This window comes from Solanum lycopersicum, chromosome 10 (assembly GCF_036512215.1).
Source record: "Solanum lycopersicum chromosome 10, SLM_r2.1".
In the NCBI taxonomy this organism is placed as follows: Eukaryota; Viridiplantae; Streptophyta; class Magnoliopsida; order Solanales; family Solanaceae; genus Solanum; species Solanum lycopersicum.
Window position 1 is genome coordinate 50,600,528 of NC_090809.1, and position 25,401 is coordinate 50,625,928.

The 25,401-nt window shown below is 32.8% G+C and overlaps 1 protein-coding gene across 1 annotated transcript; it reads left to right on the plus strand.

Moving 5' to 3' along the window:
• Positions 1-8,915: 8,915 nt before the first annotated feature.
• GRP1 (glycine-rich RNA-binding protein-like) lies at positions 8,916-9,921 on the plus strand. The gene is made up of 2 exons (NM_001279302.2): positions 8,916-9,081; positions 9,360-9,921. Exons 1-2 carry the CDS (start codon positions 8,971-8,973, stop codon positions 9,741-9,743), a joined length of 495 nt encoding a protein of 164 aa, NP_001266231.2. The 5' UTR covers positions 8,916-8,970; the 3' UTR covers positions 9,744-9,921.
• Positions 9,922-25,401: the final 15,480 nt, after the last annotated feature.

The window sequence follows — 25,401 nt, forward strand, 5'->3', positions numbered from 1 at the left end:
GAGCAAGGAAAACATACCATGCCGAAGTAAGCTAAGAAAATTGATCCAACATCAATATAAAATAAGCAAAATCACACCCTAAGACCACAGAAACTTGATAGACACATATTTACGCTTCACAAGCATGGGAACAATCCACTTTAATTTGAAAAATAAGCAACAACTTCATAAGGCAATATAACTACAAATCCAAATAGATAAATAAATAAATAAATAAAAGCATGAGAAGTGAACCAATATGGCGGAAAGACCTCAGCAAAAATAAATAAACACATTTATACAAGGAAATTTTTGGACAAAAAAAAAAATGGGCAGCCAAGACTTAAACTTAAACAAGGACATGTCCTAAAATTCAAACAAAAAAAGGGGGAAGGCCAGAAGAACTCTTTAATATTTTTTTTTATCACAATTAAGCGGCGCATATTAGGTTGCTAAACTGCATCCTTTCAAGACTGGACTCTTGTGGGAACATAACTTGGGCTGATAAAACTACAATGAAGTATGCACTTCCGTAATTATTAAGTAACAAAGAAATGTCATAGACTATATAACGATACAACTTTTAAAAAAGGCATATATAAACCAGCGACTTGCTTTCTATAACGAATCAATGCGCTATTTTGCTAAAGAGCTGACTAGAAGGCTGAACGAGGGTGATATTTCTAGCGCTTTTCACAACTTCAAATAAATAAGGAGGACAGACAAAGGCAACAAAGCATAACTATCAGTTAATTTTAAACAAAATAAGTAGGACTATATTCATTCGCCACCCTATTTAGGACTGAAGTAACATGCACTCACAGTAAAAGAAAGCTTAAGAAAAATAGCAAGTTGAAAAGTACATGTTAATAAAACCAGGTGCTAAATGAAATCATAACATGGACAAAACAACGAGGAGTGTAACTGTGCGGGTGGGATGATGATTTGAGAATTTTCTAAGGGAAACGATTATCGAAACAAACTTAAAGAGATGCTACGAAAAATCCTTTTCAAACGAAAACGGAGAAGCCATCAGAGAACGTACAGGACTACTTTGAAGGAAACAGTAAGCACATGGGACGAGCAGAATCGAAAAAAAAAAAGAGTTCACCTTTTTCGGAGCAACGAACTAAAGACGGGATGAGCAACAACTTGGATACGATTTTCAACGAAGAAAATTTTACAGAAACAGAGAAGCGAACCAGAAACTCGTGCGAAACGTAATTCTCACTATCTCTTTCTTGAGGTCTAACTCTCTACTATTATAGCTAAATATTTTTATGTTAATAGTTCTGTGCTTTGGCCTTCAAATTTCAAGCGATGTTCTTTTAGCTAATGGAAAAGCTAAAATCACCTCCCTTTTTGATGAACAGGAAACGATTATATATAGAAAAGGATTAGGGTTTCGAATTCATGGAGAAAAAGGAGTGACAACCCGGATCAGTCCTTAGTCCCCCAAATCAAAATTTGAATTTTGAATCTTTTCACAAAACCACTTTTTCCCCTAGAAATTCGTCCTCATCCCAGAAGAGGAAAGGGAGACGGACGACTCTGATCAATCATCCATCATAGGAGCGACGTGGACTGATCTCAAGCCGTTGAGGACGACTTCCGTGTGCCGCGAGGACGAAATCGTAGGTTTGTCATGGCCAAAGCATTTTGCAGGAGAGTATAAGGCCGCAGAAAGAGACGTTGGGGTTGTACGAGTCACGTGCCAATGGCTACGTCTCTCAACGCGCACTCAATCGTTGAGCTTGGACGCTATGCTGCCTCCGTCGTCTTTTGGGAGAAGGCACATACGCGGGTCGGCTTCAGGGATAATAATGGGCTGGGTATTTTTAATTGGAAGGAGGGCTGGGAAATTGGGATTATGGATAGGAAACTTTCATAAATATATTATAATAAAAAAATATTTATCATTTATAGCAATAATTTTTTTTTTACTTGATCACTTTTAATTCATTTATAATATAAGTTTAATACATATTACAAAAAATAATTTATTATTCACATATAATACAAATTTTAATGATGGATAATATATTTATCACACATTTTAATACACTTATAATACAATGTGACAATTTTTTACCAAACAAACATAATATGTTTCAAAAACAATTATAATTCAAATATATTGAATACATAATTCACTTTTAATACATATTACAAAATTATTACAATATTGCTATAAATGGTAATAAACAAAAAGTATCGCTAAAATTAGTAATTATTTTTAAAATGTATAAATTTATGTAATTTTTCCATTATGGATTGACGAGCTTCTTAAACTTAACGAGATGAATTAATTAGCTTAATCAAAATATAAACAATTAAGTAATTAAACTAATTAACAAAGTATTTAATTAAATAAAATATTTTTTCGACGATTTTCAAATATTTATAAGATAGTTTATAAAAGCTACCAAAATTACTTTGAAATGACTGGAAGAATATTTTGAATTTTATAAAGCTAATTATTTTAACTCGTTCAAAATTTAAGAAACTCGTGAATTAATTTGACGGGGAAGGTCAAAATTGGGTGTCAGCACTGGTTACTGAACGTTGCCTCATCATGAGAATAGACCATAAAATAATTTTTGACAATGTTGAACCGTCATCAATGACTTTGTTTTATCTTCTTGAACCTAGTTCTTGGGATCTCCAGTCTTTAGGTAGAGTTACTGTCACGATGACTTGTTCTCGGCCATAGTCCTATTTCTGTCGATTATTTCTCTACTCCCTCTCTAGTTAGGCCTTTTGTATGTGGATCCGACACATCATCCTTTGACTTCACATATTCAATTGTGATAATTCCACTAGAGAGTAGTTGTCTCACAGAGTTATGTCTTCGTCTTATGTAACGACTTTCCGTTATACATAACACTTCCAGCTCTTCCTATTGCAGCTTGACTATCACAGTATATGCATATAGGGGCCATTGGTTTTGGCCAAAATAGAATATCTTCTAAGAAATTTTGGAGCCATTCAACTTCTTCACCTGTCTTGTCTAAGACGATGAATTCAGACTCCATTGTAGAGAGAGTTATACATGTTTGTTTGGATGATTTCCAAGATATTGCTCCTCCACCAATAGTAAAAACGTATCCACTTGTGAATTTTGTTTCAGTTGACCAATAATTCAATTTGCATCACTATATCCTTCAAGAACTGCTGGATATTTATTGTAATGCAAAACATAATTTTGAGTGTCATCTAAGTATCTTAAAACTCTCTTAATTGCAACCACTGATTTTGATTATGATTACTTGTGTATCGACTCAGTTTATTGATAGCGAAAGTTATGTCTGGTCGTATATAATTCATGACATACATTAAACTTCCAACACTCTGGCATATTCCAATTGAGACTGACTTTCACCTTTATTCTTTGCAAGATGAAAGTTCACGTCAATTGGAGTTTTTGCCCTTTTGACATTCAAATATTTAAAATTTTCTAGTACCTTTTGAATATAATGAGTATGAGATAATGCTAGATCTTTAGGAGTTTTGAGAATTTTAATTCCCAATATCACATCAACTCCTAGATCTTTCATATCAAACTTACTAAGTATAGCGAGCATATACTTAGTAGCTTTTATTTTGGCAATGTCCTTGCTCATTATCAACATGTCATCCACATATAGCGAGCATATACTTAGTAGCTTTTATTTTGGCAATGTCCCTGCTCATTATCAACATGTCATCCACATATAGGTATACAATGACTTTCTGATTTGGAGTATCTTTAATGTAAACACGTTTATCACATTCATTGATCTTAAATCCATTTGACAACATGGTTTAATCAAACTTTGTATGTCATTGCTTCGATGCTAGTTTTAGTCCATAAAGTGAGTTAATAAGTTTGCACACTTTCTTTTCTTTACCAGGAACTACAAAACCCTTAGGCTATTCCAAGTAAATTTCTTCTTCCAGCTCTTCATTTAAGAAAGCGATTTTCACATCCATTTGATGGATTTCAAGAATGTATATTGCAGCTAGGGAAATGGACATTCGAATTGATGTAACACTAGTCACTGGCGAGTATGTGGCAAAATAATCAAGACCTTCTTTTTGTCTAAAGCCTTTGACAACAAATCTTGGTTTATATTTGTCAATAGTTCCATCATCTTTCATTTTCCTTTTAAAAATCCATTTTGAACCCAAGGGTTTGTTTCCTGGAAAAAGATCAACCAACTCACAAGTATGATTGCTTAGGATTGATTCAATTTCACTATTGACAGTCTCATTCCAATAAGTTGAGTCACTAGACAACATTGTTTCATTGACTGTTTGAGGCTCACTTTCAAGAAGGAATGTTACAAAATTCGATCCAAATGAAGTAGTTGTCCTTTGATGTTTACTGCGCCTTGCACTCTCTTCATTTGTTTCATTCTTTTTTGGTTCTTCTCGGGGTTATTTAGACCCCCACTAGATGACTCAAGTCTAGTTTTATACGGATAGATATGTTTATAGATTTCATAAATTATTGTAATGAATATCTGGATGTTCGGACTTGTGAACCAAAAATCGACATGCCTTACAGTTTGTGGCATATCCAATGAATACACAATCCACAATTTTAGGCTTCATTTTTACTCTCTTAGATATAGGAACTTGAACTTTGGCTAAACACCCCCACACTTTGAACTATTTCAAGTTAGGTTTTCTACCTTTCCATTTCTCATATGGAATAACATGTGTCTTTGAGTGAAACACTATTGAGTATTCAATTTGCTGTAAGGATAACTTCCCTCCCACAAGTTTTGTGGTAAACTTGAACTTATAAGCAATGCATTCATCATTTCTTTTAAAGTTCGATTTTTCTGCAATCCCATTAGATTATGAAGTGTACGGAGCAGCAGCTTGATGGATTATTCCATCTTATAGTCCAGAAACTTTGCCACAATAAACTTCTTCATTCAAGCATCCTCTTTTTTGTACTTCTTTTCTAAAGCATCCCGGAGTTCTTTTGAGGTTTCTGCATTGCTGTACACATTGTACAGATCATCTTGCAGGCAACTTAGAATATAATTTTTACACAAAAAAATTGAGTGTGTCCATACTTCTGTTACCAAGAATCATTCTTCAGGCGGTGTATCATCCGATATAACAGGAACATTCTCATTAATGAACCTCTGCATACTCAACATAGTGATATAGAAGAAAATCTTCTATTTCCATCTGTTGAAGTCGACTCCAGAAAACTTTGCAGGTTTCTTGCTAAGGCAACAATTGAACGATTGTGTGCAACCGATGTTGTTGCAGCACTCACTGTTCCAGTATTCACTTGACTTGAATTAATTTTTTCTGTCACAAATGGCTGATTATTTTAGTATTTGAAATACTAACAGTATTACACAAATTGTTTCTGATTTAACAATAAAGTTTTTATGTTCTTTTAATCGTTAATCGAATGAATTTTAAAAATTCAAGAAGAGTAGAAAATCATAAAGGTTTTAATCTCCAGAAACCCCAAATACAGAAACTTATTAAATTTTTTAAGATTGTTATTAACCTGTACTTATAAGGTTAGTCAAAACAGAAACAAAAATAAGATGAAGTAGACAGAAAATAAAATAATTAGAGTCCACAGATTTTACTGTGTCTCCTTAAGAACTTAAATCTGCTCACTGTACCCGAGGTTACGGATTAACTTCTCCCAAGATAAAACGGATTAATTCTGTTAATGAAATAGCGACACCTCAATCTTCTTTAACTTTAGCGAACTGAAGAACAACAACAAGTCACACACACTCAGTCGACCGGTACTTTGGTTTTGAGAGAAAATATATGTAGAGAAGAAAAAAAATTCAGTGTTTGAAAAAACGAAAAATGACTTCCTTTTATAGCCATTTTCGGCAAAAAACGTATTTGTTCAGATGTCCGAAAAATTTATCAATTAAACCATTTGTCGAAGCCGAAGGACGACGGCAGCGCAAGGGGCACCTTCATCTTAGCTATTTTAGAAGTAAAAGAAGTGTTTCCTTATATAAGGACAACAATTTTCCTTTCTTTTATTGATATGGAAAAAATGACTTTTCATTTGCACTTTGCAAATGATTTTCATTTTCTCTCTTAATTGATTCCGTGACTTTTCCATATTCTTTTTTTCTTTTCCAATTTACACTTTGCTAAACCCAACAACTCCTACCTACGACTCCTAACATACAGGTAGACACACCTTCTCAGTAGTGTTGCCGAGCTCCACTTCTTTCGAAGTTGTCAAATTTAGAGATTTATAAATATTTTATTGTCCTTAGATAAAGAAGGGAAATCAAATTGTAACAAAGATTTACAAAAATGAAAAAAAGAAATCCATATTATATTAAAACATCTTTAGAGATGTTGATTAATCTTTTGCTCTTATAAAAAGACTATATAGTATTTTTCTTTTTAATAGTTAGAAAGTAATTTAATTTATTTTTCAATATTTAAAACTTTAAACCCTACTAAATATTGTGCATTAATTGTTTTTCCTTATTTGAGTTATTTAATATGACGTATTTTTTTAGAAAATTAATCGTGACAATTAACCTATTAGTTCTTTTTAAATATTTTAGGTAATGTTTTGACCTCATTCAATTTCTTTTAGACTTAGATTATCTATATATAGAAAGAGAATTTCTTCAATACATTTGACTCATACATGAATATTAGTTTGATTTTGAAATTTAAAAATGGTAAAAACTTTAAATTAATTTTTTTTGAAAGTAATATTTATTTTATCAATAAGTTACTTAATTAGATTTTAGATCCAGACGCTTAATTCATTTTCTTTTACAAAATTCGTTCATTTTTTGTCATTTTTAACTATACATAATTTTAGCATGCTTTTACCCATAATTTGATATTCTTCTTCTTTTCCCCCTTCAAAAGATTTGTCATAGTTTGTAAGAACCAATATCATGCATGATCACAATTAAATGAAAAATGAAGAAGGTGAATGTCGATGTATTTTATATTTAGAAGGTAAGATGTTAGTATTTCTTTATATTCCACTTAATTATGATTATGTATCTGATCTTTTATATTAACATTCTCACCATAATTTTTATATTTTTAGTTAGTCTATACAGCCCGTCAGAGTAAAAATAATCATAAGAAAATAGACAAAATATGAATTCCTCATTTTTTGAACACTATTGAATATATATAAAAAAGTAAAAAAAAATAGGAGTAATATTTAACATAGAAAATACCACAGCATCATATTTTATGCCTTATTTATATAAAAAAAATTTTTTATTAATATTTATGCAACTCTAGTCAACGATCAAATCTTTCTTAGCCAAAGAGAAAAAAAAATAGCTTATTTAAATTTTTATTATTAATATTTACTTAACTCTAGTCAACGATCAAATCTTCCTTGGCAAAAAAAAAAAGAAAAGGAATAGCTTATTTTATAGAGTTTGGAGCCTAAATGGTAGAAAATATTAACAAAAATTCCTAAACGGTATATAAAATTTTATATTAATCAAAACGGTAAAATCGCTGCACCAACAACAACTTACTCCACCGAAAAAAGAAAAATCGCTGCCTCTGCATCGATTTTGCAAAATCTGTTTTTCTTTTTTAAAAAAATGAAATTGTTGCCTAAGCAGCGATTTATAGATTTTTTTTAAAAAAAATAAGGAAATCGCTGTCCCAGCGGCCAACAGCGATTCAATTTTTTTTTAAAAGAATAAAGAAATAGCTGCTGGGAGCAGCGATCTCATAATTTTTTTTAAATTAAGGAAAGAAATTTTTTTTAAAAATAATTAAATCGCTGATCGCTGCCCCTGCAACGATTTCCTTAATTTTTTTTTAAATTTTTCATTATGAAATCGCTGCCATTTATTTTAATTTTTTTTATGAAATAGCTGCTCCCAGCAGCGATTTCTTTATTTATTTTTTTTAAATCGTTGCTGGGGCAGCGATTTTTAAATTTTTTTTCTCTATAAATTTTATTTTTTTTAAAAAAAAATTAGATTTTGCAAAATCGCTGCAGAGGCAGCAATTTTGCTCTGGTGGGTAAGTCGCTGTTGGTGCAACAATTTTACCATTTTGGTTAATATAAAATTTTATATACTGTTTTAAAATTTTTTGTTAATATTTTTTGGGCAACTTTCACATATAGCAAACAAAAAATTCATATTTGTATGCTATAACAAACTTTGCATAATTGCGCTCCATAGCAAACATAAAACTGTATAATTTGCTATACATATATAATTGTATAATTTGCTGACCTAAATTGTATAATTCGCTGGCATAAATTGTATAATTCGCTGACCTATTTCGCTGCAATTGTATAATTTGTTTTGCATACAGTTGACTCGAATTAAAATGTATGTATATTGCATAATTATAAGTGTATAACAAGAAGATATATATTTTTCTCGCTTTATACAAAAACAGAAACACAATATATACACTTCTGTTGTATAAAGCTAGAGAAAATTGTATTTCACTGCAATTGTATAATTCGTTGGCCTTTTTCTCCGCAATATTTGAAGTAAAATATTTGTAAATTGTATAATTAAGTGTATAAAGCGAGAGAGGCGAGTGAGAATGGAGAGTGACGAGCGAGATTTTTGGGAGAGAGACGCTAACAAGTTTTAGCTAATGTTTTTATGAAGCACAATTAAATCAAACCCTAACTATTTCATTTAATTTATATTATTAGTTTTCTATTATATATACAATTTTCCCTATTTTGTATCCTTTAGGCTTTTGGACTTTTATTTTAAAGCTTATTCAAGTTTTTATTATTATTAAAATCTCGATCAAATTTTTTTGAGTCAAAGAAAAGTGATGAGTTAGGGATGATTTGGACATTTTCTTTGGCAAAATATCTTACACCCTAAGCCCAATTACTTAAAAGCCCATGGACACCTAGCTTCTGCCGCCTATAAAATATGGGCTTTTCTGTTTAATTTTCATCGCATCTCTCATTTCAGATATTTTCATTAGGGTTTCTCTTTTCTGGTTTCTCAGTTCAGTTTAATGGCCGCCGAAGTTGAGTACAGTTGCTTCGTTGGTGGGCTAGCTTGGGCCACCACCGATAGAACACTTAGCGATGCTTTCTCTACCTACGGCGAAGTAGTCGACTCGAAGGTCCGTTTGTTGCAGAGCAGAAATCAGATCCGAGCCCATTTTTTGGTTTCGTTGATGACCTTCTGTTACTGATTACTATCTCTATCTCTGGTTTACTTGATTCATCTGTTACTGTTACTCTGTTTATACTGTTATACCATTCCTTGAAACGGTACGTTCCGTCTTCCTTCTCTTTTTGTCAAGAGATGAAGAAAGATCGGTTTTGAAGTTTCTGTTTTACTAATTATGTAGATCTATTATGCCTGAATTGTTTCGTTATTGTTTTTGTTTTTTTTCAGATCATTAATGACAGAGAAACTGGTAGATCTAGAGGATTTGGCTTTGTTACCTTCAAGGATGAAAAATCCATGAAGGACGCTATTTCAGGAATGAATGGTCAGGAACTTGATGGCCGTAACATCACTGTTAACGAAGCTCAAGCACGCGGAAGTGGAGGTGGTGGTGGTGGTTTCGGTGGTGGAAGACGACGTGAGGGAGGCGGTGGCGGCTACGGAGGAGGCGGCGGAGGCTATGGAGGAGGCGGCGGTTACGGAGGAGGTGGCGGTGGCTACGGAGGTGGCAGACGCGAAGGAGGTGGTGGTGGAGGCTACGGAGGTGGCCGACGTGAAGGTGGCGGCGGCGGTTACGGTGGTGGTGGCGGTTACGGTGGTGACCGTTATTAGATTGATAGCTCTTAATTAGGCCTATGTTTTATGGCCTTTATAGATTAGTTTTAATATCCATACTGGTTTAAGTGTGGTTTTAAGTTATTTGCTCTTATATTTGGTTGATAAGATACTGTGAATCTGTATTTTGCGAAGTTCCATGGAATCAAGTAAAAGCATGTTTGCGACCTGCGTCAATTCTCCGTTTCAAAGTTTGATTCTGGTTAGATTACGTAATTGTTTTTTTGTTAGTTGCTTAAAATTATATCTTAGCTAACTAATTTATCTAAAGTTTATGGTAAATAGCTCATTAAATACGTCAAATAACTATATTTTCTAAATATTTTTTGTAGTCTTTAAGTTCAAATATATCAAACTTTTAAGTCTTGACTAAGTTTATTACAATACTTGAAATTTTGTACCTTTTGTTTAAATCTTATGAAAACAAAGCACATAATATTTAATAAAATATATATTACAAAAATGGTGTTTTTCAAATATCTACTTTGGTTCCTTTAAACAAAGATTTATATATATTCAAAAGTTTAAGTATTATGCTTATGTTTAGTAACGAGTTAAATCGTTTTTCATCTAATCACCAGTCTTAGCTTATAAGTTACTTGTAATGTAACGTATTTTCTGTATATTAACTAATTTTTATTAAGAATTTGAAGTATTTCAAATAAATTAGAACTGTATTAACTAAAAAGTACTCCTTTTAATTTAGTATAACTTACATAAATATAATATAAAATCTAAATTACCTTCTATCCCTATTATTTTTATAATTACATAAATCTCATATTTTTTAGACATTTCAGATACATAATTTAAACTGTAAAATCAATTTAAAATCTCATAATATCCGTTTGTTCCATTAATTAAGGGAAAAAACTGAAAATTAAATTAAGATTCCACAAATTACCTTATTTCATTCAAAATTATTATCAAGAATTCAAAATCATGTAGTGTAACAACCCAAAAAAATCAAAACATTAAATTTCTTCTTCTTGTTGATCGTTCTCTCTGTTTCATAAAAAAATGTCAAAATTTTGAAAAGCGGGATGAATTATGAAGGACTATATGGAATTGTGGTTGGACAAACGATTTCTTTTGTAAATCTTCAAGTTGATCGAATATCTTTTCGATTTTGATTCAAGATTATCGAAAATATTGAGATTCTAAGTTTTTCTCCAGTCATTGAAGATCCTTTCCATTTTGATTCAAGATTATCGAAAATTTTGAGATTCTAAGTTCTTCTCCAGTCATTGAAGATCCTTTCCATTTTGATTCAAAATTGATGAAAATTTTGAATTTCAAAATTATTCTCTTAGTTCACTGAAGATTCTTTCAATTTTGATTAAAAATTATCAAAATTTTCGAGAAGATATATCATGAAGACCCTTTCAATTTAAATTAATAAGTGTTGTATTTCTACTAGGTACACTAAATAAGAAAGTATTGCCCATAAAATTTTAGGTTTGAGATCAATACATTATTATTTGGCAATTGTTATGTTACAGATACATTTAGTATAAATTTAAATTTACGTATCATAACTAAAAAATTAGTGAATGATATATTATTATTTATGTATGTTCTTTTGTTTGGGATCATGAAGATCCTTTCAATTGAATTGATAAATATTATATTTTTACTAGATACATTAAATAAGTAAGTGTTGCCCCATAAGATTTTAAGTTTGAGATCAATACATTATTATCGATAGATTATTGTTTGGTAATTGTTATGTATAAGATACATCTAGTATAAATTTAAATTTACGTATCATAACTAAAAAAATAGTGTTTGATACATTATTATTTATGTCTGTTATTTTATTTGAGAACTACAACACTTTAAATATTTTTAAAAATACATTATAGTAATTGTTTGAGATCGATACATTATTGTTTGGTAATTATTATGTATCAAATACATTTCGTATAAATTTGAATTTACATATCATAACTAAAATAAGCGCTGATACATTAATCGTTAAGTAAGATATATTACATTTTATACATGATACATTAATCTGATGCGTGAGATACATAAATTTGATGCGCTGATACATTAATTTAATGCACAAAAATGAGGGATTCTGAAAATTTGTAAAACAATAGATTTAAAGCTCGAGCATGTGTCCTTTCTCAATTTCTTCGCTCACAAATGTATCACGAATATAGTTTGATATTGTGTACGAAAACATATTCTTCTAAGTTTGAATAACCGTAGAGGGTACATAGCAACACTTGATACATGATAAAATGATATATTTGGTAGAAACTACTTCTTTTCATTTCATAATGTAGTTTCACCAGCAAAAGAGGATCTCCTAAAATTGATTTTTTTGCAGGAAACAATATGAATACATTATATCTTTTACCTTTCCCTTATACATATTGTGAAGGTGAAAATGGAGGAAAATGCAATAATTCTTTGGAAAAAATTATAAAGCGAAATCTGGAGTTGTTTTGAAAAAAATTGTGGAGAGATATTATTGAAAATAGAGAGAATTAAATATGAAAATTAAAAAATTAAGGAAGTAAATATTGAGGGAGTGAAAATAGAAAGAGATAAAGTGAGTAAAAATAGGAAGAGGTTGAGGGAGTGAAATAAGGAGTAAAAATAGAAAGAAAAACATGTATAACTTTATGTATCTGGAACAATGGATTTGAAAGGAAAATGAGGGATTTTAGAAATATTTTTAAATGATAGGGAATAACAGAAATTATGGAAAAATAAAAATGTGTATATAGATTATTTATCCTTAAATGTATCCATAATTTAGTTAATATTTCTAAATTATTCTAAATGTAAACTTCAATAATTTTGAATTTCCTAATTCTCCAAATTGATTTTCATTATTCACAATTTTTACATAAAACAAAAGAAAATAATTAACTTTTGCGAAAAATAATTTATCTCAAATTTCAAAAATATTATTTAGTATAAGAATAATTTAAATTAATAAATAAATAATAATCTTTGTTAGAGTACCAAAGAAAATTAGAAAAAATTAAAATGATATAAATACATGTTCTTTTTTTTTGGTAGTAGTACCAAAGAAAATTATCTCAGCATCTAATTTTTAGTTTGTATACACAGCTACGGGTCACAAAAATTGAATTGACCAATAAATCGAATCGAAAACATGTTATTGTGTTTTTAATGGGTATATAAAAAAAGTTATTAGTTTATTGGTTCGATATCGATTTTTACTAATGGGTAATTGGGTAAATCGATAACCCAATAAGACAATAATAACTCAAAACTTTACCCTTTCTTAATATTAGATATTAATAATTTAATGTATAACTAAACATTATAATTATATCAAATTATTAGTACTCTATCAACTTCACACTAGGTTCGCAATTGTAGCTATTTGATTTTAGTTTTAGTCTTTCTGGACTATTTGATTTTAAAAAGAGCATAGAGTTATAGGTACACTAAAATCACCAATAATGAAGAAAAAAAAATAAAAAATAAAAAATATCAAACAAATTGAAATGAAAAAAGTAACATGAGTTAAATATCAGACTCATCAAGATTGAATTTGAATTTCCAAACTTTCCATGTACTCATCTTATATTCTACACGGTAAACAATAGAAGTTTGTAAAACTAACAAATAGCTACAATTGCTACAATTGCGAACCTAGTGTGAAGTTGATAGATTAGTAATAATTTGATATAATTATAATGTTTAGTTATACATTAAATTATTAATATCTAATTTTAAGGATAGAGTGAAGTTGATAGAGTACTAATACTTTTTTCTCTCCTCTATTCATTAAATTCTTCCAAATGATTGAGCGCGAAAACCTTGTGTGAAGTTGATAGAGTACTAATACTTTTTTCTCTCCTTTATTCATTATATTTATATAAAGTACATTTAAAATCAAATAGTTCAGAAAGATTAAAACTAAAATCAAATAGCTACAATTGCGAACCTATTGTGAAGTTAATATTCAAAATCAAAATGGAGTGGAGGTGTTTCACGCTCAATCATTTGGAAGAAGACCAGATAGCTATTCTTATGACAGACAAATCTACAGAAATTTGGCATAAAAGAATGGTCATATTCATTATCAAGGTATGATGTTCTATCAAAGAAAGGAACTTGTGAATGATCTATAAGCTTTTATACTTGGAAAGATGAACAGACTACCCTTCCCCAAAACAAATTGAAGAGCATAAAAAAAGCTTGAGCTCATTCACACAGACCTGTGTGGACCTCATAGAACACCATCTTTAAATGGTAGTCTTTACTATATTGTATTTATTGATGACATAATACAAGTCTGAGGTAGTTGATGTGTTTTGAAATTTTAAGGCAAAAGTGGAAATTCAAAGTGGCTGCAAAATTCATACTTTAAGGTGTGATAATGAGAAGGAGTACACTTCAAATCAGTTCAAATTACTTGGTGACAAAGTTGGTATAGAACGTCTGTTAACAGTCCCTTATACTCACAACAAAATGGAGTAAGTGAGAGAAATAACATAACTATAATAGAGATGACAAGGCGCATGCTACATGAGAAACATTTACCAAAAAAGTTCTGGGCGGAGGCTACCAACACTGCTATTTTATTTTGCAAAACAGACTTCCTTCTAGATTTGTAAAGGATAAAACACTATATGACGCATGGTATGGTCATAAATTCTCATTGAAATTTCTCAGAATTTTTGGCTGCTTATGTTTCTCTAATATACCATAGGTTAAAAGAGATAAGCTTGACAAGAAGGCAGTAGATGACATCTTTATAGGTTACAGTGTTTTCTCCAAAGCATATAAGGTCTATGAACCTCAAATAGAGAAAATTTTCGTAAGTAGAGATGTCCACTTCATTGAGGATAAGCACTGGAACTGGGAGAAGCTTGTAAATAACCCACCAGTTGACATGACAGTCTATTAGATCCAAACGATCTAGTAGATGATCCTCCTGTTAGAGGCATGCGGTTGATTTTTGGTATGTATCAGAGATGCGATACTGCAATTTGTGAGCCCTAAAGCTATGAGAAAGTAGAAGGGGATGACAAATGGGTGACAACAATGAAGGGGGAAATGATGATGATAAAAAAAAAATCAGACCTAGGTGCTTGTTGACAAACCTCTAGACAGAAAAAGTATTTGTGTAAAATGGTCTTCAGGACAAAGATATATGCTAATGGTTTCATTAACAAACACAAAGCGAGGCTTGTAGTGAAAGGTTACACTTGTTGGGTATGTAGCAAGAATTGATGAGAAATAGAGGGAAAGAGAGGAATTTGAAAAGTTTAGAACTTGAAAGGTTGGGAACTTGAAATGTCCTCTAATGATTTAATGAAAAAGGCAATAGTCCTCATCGGTAATGGAAATGAAAATAGGAGAGTTTAAATAAATAAACACTCCTATTAATTGTTAAAAGGATTGGAAAGAGGGACCCTCCTCGCGCCGTCGTCGTCGTCGCTCGCTTTGGCTTCGACTTTGGCTTTGGCAAATGATCGATCGATAATTTTTTGGACAAATTTATTTTAATTTTTTACTTAATTAATTTAATGGCCAAAAATTATTTTCAATTAATTAGTTTATAACAGAAGTTAACCGAAATGTTTTCAACTTTTTAGTTAACCCGACCCGACTCGGATCCGCGCGCGTGACCCGTTTTAAATTCCGTTATATTTAAAAAATATTCCCGCCATGACTGTTCTGAAAGGTTGCAACTTTCAGGAACAGTCAATACCATTTGAAAGTTTGCAACCTTTCATTAATGGTCGTGTCAATTCTGAAAGGGTTGCAACCTTTCAGAATATATTCTTCTTGCCTATAAATACCATTCAGTCTTCAGAATATTTTCTAACGAACTTTCTGATCTTCCTTCTACTTAAAAACACATATTTCTTCGTGTACTTTCCTGCTGTGGATTGATTCGCTGACAGTAGAGTTTTTGGTATCTATACTCTACTGATTAAGATCATTTTACCCTGGGAGGTTATATTCCAAATCAAACCTCGGATACTAGAGGGGAATAATTTCCTTAAGGGGACACTGTGAATTCAGCGGACTTGATTTTCTTCCTAAATTATCAAAAAGAGTATTCCAGATTCTGGTAAGTTTTACAGTTTCAATTATTTCTTACAAATAAATTTCTGTTCATCTTATTTACTGGTTCTAAAAATCTCAGTTACTTCGTGTTTATGAATGATTTATTACAACCAGTAATTTCTGATTTTCATAACACAGATTGACAACAACACTCAGATCTTCGGAGTAGACTACTCAGAAACCTTTGCACCAGTTGCTCCACTTGACACAATCAGATTGCTACTAGCCATTGCAGCGGAAAAAGATTGGAGATTTTATCAACTTGATGTTAAATCGACCTTTTTCAATGGTCTTCTCCTGGAGGAGATTTATATTGAGAAACCAGATGACTTTGTTGTCAAGGGGCAAGAAAATGAGGTTCATTTGCTAAATAAAGCTCTCTATGATTTAAAGAAAACACCAAGATCTTGGTATAGCAAACTTGATGATCATTTACTCAGTTTAGGTTTCAAGAAGAGCCTATCTAAGTCTACACTTTATATTAAGTGTTCAGATGCATACATACTTATTGTTTCTTTGTATGTTGATGATCTCTTTTTCACAGGAAGTAAGGTTTGCCTAATTGAGGAATTTAACTTGGAAATGATAAAGGTCTTTGAAATGACAGACCTTCGACTGATGGCGTATTTTCTTGGAGTGGAGATCAAACAAAATTAAGACAATGTGTTCATTTTCCAGAAAAAAATATGCTCAATAAATCCTAAAGAAGTTTCATATGGAAGATTACAAAGTTATGAGTACTCCAATGAATCAAAAGAATTTTTTCCCAAAGATAATGGAACTGAAAAGGTGGATGAGGCATAATATAGAAGTCTTATTGGCTGCTTGATGTATTTGACTACGCTAGGCCTGATATTCTGTATGCACTGAATTTTTTTTTTGTCTCGGTTCATGTATTGTGCAAGTGATTTACACTTGAGAGAAGCTAAAAGAATTGTCAGATACATTAAGGGAACTATCAACTATGGTGTTAAATTTCACAAATGTCAGAAGTTTAGACTTAACGGATTCTCCAATAGTGACTGGGGTGGTGCACTTGATATGAGTACTTCAGATTTCTGTTTCAATTTTGGGTCAGGAGCTTTTTCTTAGTATTCCAACAAACAAGATATAGTAGCACAATCAACAACCGAGAGAAAATTTATCACTGCAACAACAGCTGAATCATGCACTATCGTTGAGGAAAATTATGTGTAATCTGAATATGGAGCAAAAAGAAGGAGCTAAGGTTTTTATTGATAACCAAGCTGCAATTTCTATTGCTAATAATTCAGTTTTTCATACAAAAACGAAGCATTTCAATATTAAGTTGTTTTTATTAAGAGACATGCAAAAACATGGAGATGTGAAACTTCTTTACTGCAAGAGTAATGAGCAGGTTGCTGATATTTTCACCAAGCCCTTTCCCTCAGCAAGTTTGAGTTTTTTTAGAGAAAAACTAGGAGTCATTAGTTCCTAAACCAGGGAGGAGTGTAGTTGCTATGTTTTAGGATTACAGCCTTTTATTTATTTACTATAGTAAATTAGCTTTAGTTTTCCTGAGATAACTTCTTTACCTAGTCTCTAGAAGTTTGTTTATCTTCAGCAGATGCATTGCTGATTTTAAGGACCATGAAGTTAGTTCTTTATTATAATTGTAAGTCTTAAGCAGTGAGAAAAGACTGCATTATCAAATAAAGTATCTTTTCTTTTTTGTTCTTCATTGTTTTATAGTTCTAATCTTTCATTATTCTTAAGTTCTCCTTTGTTCTTTTCTGGATTTCCACTTTAATTAACTATAGTATCAATACACTGTTGATTTAGATTATTCTATACTGAGAGAACATATTCCAAATCAAACCTTGGATACTAGAGATGAATAATTTCCTTAAGGGGACACTGTGCATTCAGTGAACTTGATCTTCTATTTGTTTTTCCAGGTTCTGATATGTGTTACAGATTTTAGATTTGTGAACTAATTTTTGTTCTTCTGTTCTTCAATGGTTCACTAAACTTTGATAAATTCGTGTTTCTGCATAGTTTGTTGGAATAAAAAAGATTCTTTAAACACAGATTGACAACGATTTTCTTCTTTAAGAAAAATATTTTATATATTGTTTCTAATCTGTTTCTGATTTTATTTTATCTACCAGTTTAATTTTCTAGTTGTGAAAATGTTTTTAAACTTTGTGGTGTCTTCCCAAGTTTTTCAAAGTTTTATGCTTAGTATCTCAGGGATACAAGATGAACACCAATGACATGCTCTAATATTTATAGTAATCAATAAACTTTTAACTATTGAATAATATAAATTAAAGAGTAATGCAGTGATCAATATAATTGTAACTTATATTGATAACTAGTGTCGTAATTATAATTTAGTTATTTTTAAGAAGAATAGAGAAAAGTTTTAGGAAAAGTGATTAAACTTGTTAAATGGTGAACAAAATAAATAAAATTATTTTTTATTTTCTACGAAATATTAAGGCAAGAAAATAAGGAGAAAGACAAAAAATATAGTGAGAAAAAAGAGAGAGGATGAGTTGGAAACACAAAAAGGAATATTAAGCAATTGAAGGAATATTAAGTGCAAGAGGAAGACGGTGACGTTTGCAGTTCTTCAATAATATATATAATAATTAACCATTGATGTAATAGATTATTATTAGATAATAGAGTTATATGGTCATTAGAAAATTAATGGAACTTCATAAATGAGATGGAATATGATTAAACAAGTTAAATCCACAACTCTTTCTCTGATCCCTAAAGTATGATGTTGCACTGTTTTATACAAGTGCACATGCATGAGAATCATTCCTTGTGTTGTGGCTAAACATCTTTGTAGCTGGAAGATCATTGACCCACAATATGTTGAGGCACTACTCCCAATATGTCTTATAAAAATTGATTTAAGGAAGGCGTATGGCATGATTAGTTAGAATTTCATAGAGGACGCTTTGACTTTCCGGTGTATTTTGTGCAATTAATGATGCATGACATGTGTAGCATCTACTACTTTTACTATCGAAGTAAGTGTGCAATTAATGAAGCATCTACTACTTTTACTATCAAAGTGAACCGAGTAGGGCATGTATAGTTTGAAGGAAAGAGGGTTCTTAGCTTAGGCAGGGAGATCCTATGTTGTGGAGTCCATACCCATTGTAGATAAACATAGCAAAAATGGTTGAATTTTATTTGTTGATTACTGTTAAAGTCAACAAAATTCAAAGCTCACCATTTCTTTTTTCAATTAAAATCTTAGCAAGATTTCTATATAGGTAAAAATGTTGAAATCTTGTGTTTCATGTGATGTCATTGGTGACATCATTAGGAGTAGATTTTCCTATAATAGAGAGCTCTTGCTCATTTCAAAATACACAAAAAAAAGGAATTACAAAGGAGAGAAAAGAAGAGTGAGGCATCACAGAAGAAAATAATCTGTGAGGAAAAATAGAGAGTGTGAGCGGTATTGTAGAAAAATCAAAAGAGTGTTATTTCTTTTGAATGTATAGTGGTCTTTGGAGTTTACTCAGACATACAAGTGTAAAATCCTTACTATAGTGATATTTATTGCTCCTCTCGGGTCGTGGTTTTTCCCTTATTTAGAAGGGTTTCCACGTAAAATCTTGGTGTCATTATTTCTCTTTTATTCTCGTTGATTAACTGTATTGTTGTGTTCCACATTTGTTGCATTTATTACCGCAAATATTATTTCTGTTACGAATTTATTCCCAACAATTGGTATCAGAGCACAGGTTCTGCTCATTTACAGAAATATTTTTTTGCAGCTTATTGTACTATACTCAATAAAAAAAAATGTCTGGAGTAAAGTACGAGGTAGCAAAATTCAACGATGATAGCGGTTTCTCAACGTGGCAGAGAAGGATGAAAGACTTGCTCATCCAACAGGGTTTGCACAAGGCACTAGGCGGCAAATCCAAAAAGCCCGAATCCATGAAACTTGAGGATTGAGAAGAAATGGATGAAAAGGCTGCTAGTACAATCAGATTGCACTTAACAGATGATGTAGTTAATAACATCATCGATGAAGAGAGTGCATGTGACATTTGGACAAAGTTAGAAAATCTATACACGTCCAAAACGCTGACAAATAAATTGTACCTAAAGAAGCAGTTATATGCGCTGCATATGAGTGAAGGTACAAATTTTTTGTCTCATTTAAATGTACTTAATGGACTAATCACGCAGCTAGCAAACCTCAGAGCAAAAATCGAGGATGAAGATAAAATCATAGTGCTCCTAAACTCGTTGCCATCTTCCTACGATACTTTAGCAACAACCATTTTACATGGTAAGGACTCTATTGAGTTGAAGGATGTCACATCAGCCCTTTTGCTTAATGAGAAGATGAAAAAAAGGCCTGAAAATCACGGACAGGCTCTCATCACGGAAAGTAGAGGTAGAAGTTACCAAAGAAGCTCAAGTAACTATGGTAGATCCTGAGCTCGTAGAAAGTCCAAGGTCCGATCAAAATCGAAGGCCAGAAATTGCTACAATTGCGATCAACCAGGACACTTCAAAAGAGATTGTCCAAATCTAAAAAGGGGCAAAGGGGAAAGCAGCGGCCAGAAGAATGATGACAACACAGCCGCCATGGTGCAAAACAATAACGATGGACTTCTCATCATAAATGAGGAAGAAGAATGCATGCACTTGGCAGGTATAGAGTCGGAATGGGTGGTTGACACAACAACATCTTATCATGCCACACCGGTAAGAGATCTTTTTTGCATATATGTAGCCGATGATTATGGCAATGTGAAAATGGGTAACACAAGTTACTCAAAGATTGCGGGGATCGGAGACATTTGCTTAAAAACAAATGTTGGATGCATATTAGTGTTGAAAGATGTGCGCCACGTACCTGATTTGCGGATGAACTTGATCTCGGGAATCGCTTTGGACCAAGATGGATATGAGAACTACTTTGCAAATAAAAAATGGAGACTCACCAAAGGGGCATTGGTGATTGCAAAAGGAGTTGCTCGTGGCACGTTATACAGAACAAATGCAGAAATATGCCAAGGTGAATTAAATGCGGCTCACGAAGAAAATTCTTCAGATTTATGGCATAAAAGAATGGGTCATATGAGCGAGAAAGGATTGCAAATTCTTTCTAAAAAGTCACTCATCTCTTTTGCCAAAGGTACAACGATAAAATCGTGTAACTACTGCTTATTTGGTAAACAACATAAAGTCTCATTTAAGACATCATCTGAAAGAAAGTCGAATATACTTGATTTGGTATATTCTGATGTTTGTGGTCCAATGGAGATAGAATCGATAGGAGGTAATAAATACTTTGTTACCTTTATTGATGACGCTTCTCAAAAATTGTGGGTTTATATCTTGAGAACCAAAGATCCGGTGTTTCAAGTATTTCAAAAGTTTCATGCTCTGATAGAAAGAGAGACAGGTCGAAAGCTAAAATGTCTCTGAACCGACAATGGAGGTGAGTACACTTCAAGAGAATTTGAAGAGTACTGTTCAAACCATGGAATCAGACATGAAAAGACAGTTCCTGGAACCCCACACCACAATGGTGTAGCTGAGAGAATGAATCACACCATTGTTGAGAAGGTGAGAAGCATGCTCAGAATGGCTAAATTACCCAAGACATTCTGGGGTGAAGCAGTTCGGACAGCATGTTATCTTATCAATCGTAGTCCATCAGTTCCGTTGGAATTTGACATTCCGGAGAGAGTTTGGACCAACAAAGAGTTGTCTTACTCGCACCTATAGGTGTTCGGGTCCAAAGCTCTTGCACATGTACCGAAGGAGCAAAGAACCAAGCTAGATGATAAATCAGTTCCTTGCATATTCATCGGATATGGAGATGAAGAGTTCGGGTACAGACTATGGGATCTTGTAAAGAAGAAGGTCATCAGAAGTAGAGATGTAATCTTTCGAGAAAGTGAATATGGAACTGCTGATGATCTATCCGAGAAGGCCAAGAAAAAGAATGGTATAGTTCCTAATCTTGCTATCATTCCTTCTTCTTCTAACCATCCCATAAATGCAGAAAGTATGATTGATGAAGTTGCTGAGCATGAAGAGCAACCTGATGATATTGTCGATCAAGGGGAGCAACTTGGTGATAATACCGAGCAAATGGAGTACCCAGAAGAAGAACAATCTCAACCTCTGAGGAGATCAGAAAGACAAAGGGTAGAATCAACCAAATACCCTTCCTCAGAGTATGTCCTTATCAATGATGAAGGTGAGCCAGAAAGTCTTAAGGATGTGTTGTCTCATCCAGAAAAGAGCCAATGGATGAAAGCCATGCACGAAGAGATGGGATCTCTACAGAAAAATGGCACATACCAGCTATTTGAACTTCCAAAAGGAAAAAGACCACTTAAGTGCAAGTGGGTCTTTAAACTCAAGAAAGATGGAAATGGCAAGTTGGTGAGGTACAAAGCTCGATTGGTTGTAAAAGGCTTCGAACAAAAGAAAGGTATTGATTTTGATGAAATTTTTTCACCTGTTGTCAAAATGACTTCTATTCTAACTATTTGAGCATAATAGCTAGTCTAGATCTTGAAGTGGAGCAATTGGACGTGAAAACTGCATTTCTTCACGGAGATTTGGAAGAAGAGATTTATATTGAGCAACCAGAGGGATTTGAAGTATCTGGAAAGAAACACATGGTGTGCAAATTGAATAAGCGTCTTTATGGGTTGAAACAGGCCCCAAGACAATGGTACAAAAAGTTTGACTCTTTCATGAAAAGTCAAACGTACACAAAGACCTATTCTGATCCATGTGTATACTTCAAAAGATTTTCTGACAACAATTTTATTATTTTGTTGTTATATGTGGATGACATGTTAATTGTAGGACAAGACAAAGAGCTGATTGCAAAATTGAAGAAAGATTTGTCCAAGTCATTTGACATGAAAGACTTGGGCCCAGCACAACAAATTCTAGGGATGAAGATTGTTCGAGAACGAACAAAAAGAAAGTTGTGGCTATCTCAAGAGAAGTACATTAAACGTGTACTAGAACGCTTCAACATGAAGAGTGTTAAACCTGTTAGAACGCCTCTTGCGAGTCATCTGAAGTTGAGCAAACAGATGTGTCCTACAACAAAAGAGGAGAAAGAGGGAATGGCTAAAGTTCCTTATTCTTCAGCAGTGGGGAGTTTGATGTATGCGATGGTGTGTACAAGACCTGATATTGCTCATGCTGTTGGTGTTGTTAGCAGATTCCTTGAAGATCCTGGAAAAGAACACCGGGAGGCAGTTAAGTGGATACTCAGGTATCTAAGAGGTACCACAAGAGATTGCTTGTGTTTTAAAGGATCTGATCCAATCTTGAAGGGCTATACTGATGCTGATATGGAAGGTGACCTCGATAATAGAAAATCCACTACTGGATATTTGTTTACATTTTCAGGGGGAGCTATATCATGGCAATAAAAGTTGCAAAAGTGTGTCGCACTCTCTACAACTAAGGCAGAATATATTGCAGCTAGTGAAGCTGGCAAAGAGATGGTATGGCTGAAACGATTTCTTCATGTACTTGGATTGCATCAGATTGAGTATGTCATCTATTGTGACAGTCAGAGTGCAATAGACTTGAGCAAGAACACCATGTACCATGCAAGGATGAAGCATATTGACGTGAGATGTCACTGGATTCGTGAAAAGATAGAGGATGGATCTATGCAGGTCATGAAGATCCCTACTAGTGAAAACCCTTCAGATATGCTGACCAAGGTGGTATCAACGGACAAGTTTGAGCTATGCAAAGAACTTGTCGGCATGTACTCAAGCTAGAAACCTAGAGCTACCTCCTTCAAGGTGAATGGGTCTGGAGGGGGAGATTTGTGGAGTCCATACCCATTGTAGATAAACATAGCAAAAATGGTTGAATTTTGTTTGTTGATTATTGTTAAAGTCAACAAATGCTGCAACAAAATTCAAAGCTCATCATTTCTTTTTTCAACTAAAATCTTAGCAAGATTTCTACATAGGTGAAAATGTTGAAATCTTGTGTTTCTTGTGATGTCATTGGTGACATCATTAGGAGTAGATTTTCCTATAAATAGAGAGCTCTTGCTCATTTCAAAATACACCAAAAAAAAGGAATTACAAAGGAGAGAAAAGAAGAGTGAGGCATCACAGAAGAAAATAATCTGTGAGGAAAAATAGAGAGTGTGAGAGGTATTGTAGGTGGAAAAATCAAAAGAGTGTTATTTCTTTTGAATGTGTAGTGGTCTTTGGAGTTTTACTCAGACATACAAGTGTAAAATCCTTACTATAGTGATATTTGTTGCTTCTCTCGGGTCGTGGTTTTTCCCTTATTTAGAAGGGTTTCCACGTAAAATCTTGGTGTCATTATTTCTCTTTTATTCTCGTTGATTAACCGTATTATTGTGTTCCGTATTTGTTGCATTTATTACCGCAAATATTATTTCTGTTACGGATTTATTCCCAACACATGTCACTATTGTTGTTTGTGTTGGTAATGGAATACCTTTCCCCAATCTTTCAATTTCATCCTATGTTTCAAACATCTAAGCTGACTCACTTTATTCTTGTTGACGATTTAATGATTATTTGTAAGAGTAGTTGGTACTGGAGGAAGGTGAACTCACTAAAGGAGCAAACGATTCATTGGTATAGTAGGGGAACGTACCAGTTCTCCCCCCTCTGGTAATTATTTAGTTTTCAAGAGTTATATTGCTTTACTTGGTTAGTTTCCTAGAGTGAAAGAAGCAGAGCTTATATGGAATCCAATTATACTGCCAAAGCGTAGAATGATCCAATGGATTGCTTCCCAGAATAGAAAACTTATCAAGGAAAAATGACCAGATTAAATAATTCAGTCGATGACCTTACATGCTACTTGTGTGAGGAAAATGAAATAGAGACTCCAAATCATTTGTTTGCTAGATGTGGATGGATATCGAAAATAAGGGTCGCTCTCTCTACATGGTCAAGCCTGTACTTGCAACAGAGAGGAGTAGTACAAAATCTACAATGATTCCAAAAAAGAAAATGGAAGAGGTTCAAAAAGGAAATAGTTGCAGCAATTCATGGTGCTCTGATTTATCACAGTTGGCGAGTAAGGAACATGAAGATTTTCAGGAACATACATGTAAATACGAATTTTGTTACAACATAGATCCAAAAGGAGATTAGGGAGATGATAAATATGTTACACTGCTCCAAAAGAGCTCATAGATACACAAACTGTCTAGAATTCATAACTAGATTGTTGGTGTGCCTTGTTTGATTTTTTTTTTTTTTTGCTTGAGGTCTATATCAGTGGCAGAGCCACATGTAGTGAAGGGGTGTCGATTGACACCCCTTTGACGGAAAATTACGTTGTGTAGCTAGAATTAAAATATCTTTTGTGCATATCTATATTACATACTGACACTCCTTGACTTCTACACGATTTTATTTCTTTATATTTTTGACACCCCTTAGGCCAAATTCTAGCTTCGCCACTGATGTATATACTTGCTGCAACCTTCCTAAAAGGGAATATTTGATACTGAATGCTCTTTAATTCTGTAAACGGTTCTTGTTATTGCAATGGTAATATTTCACAGTCATTACCCCCCCCC

What these genes read in the sequence shown, in the direction of transcription:
- GRP1 (NM_001279302.2), top strand. Translation starts at nt 8,971, where the DNA reads ATGGCCGCCGAAGTTGAGTACAGTTGCTTCGTTGGTGGGCTAGCTTGG. An exon ending in GCGAAGTAGTCGACTCGAAG is followed by an intron (nt 9,082 to 9,359) that starts GTCCGTTTGTTG and finishes GTTTTTTTTCAG; the next exon opens with ATCATTAATGACAGAGAAAC.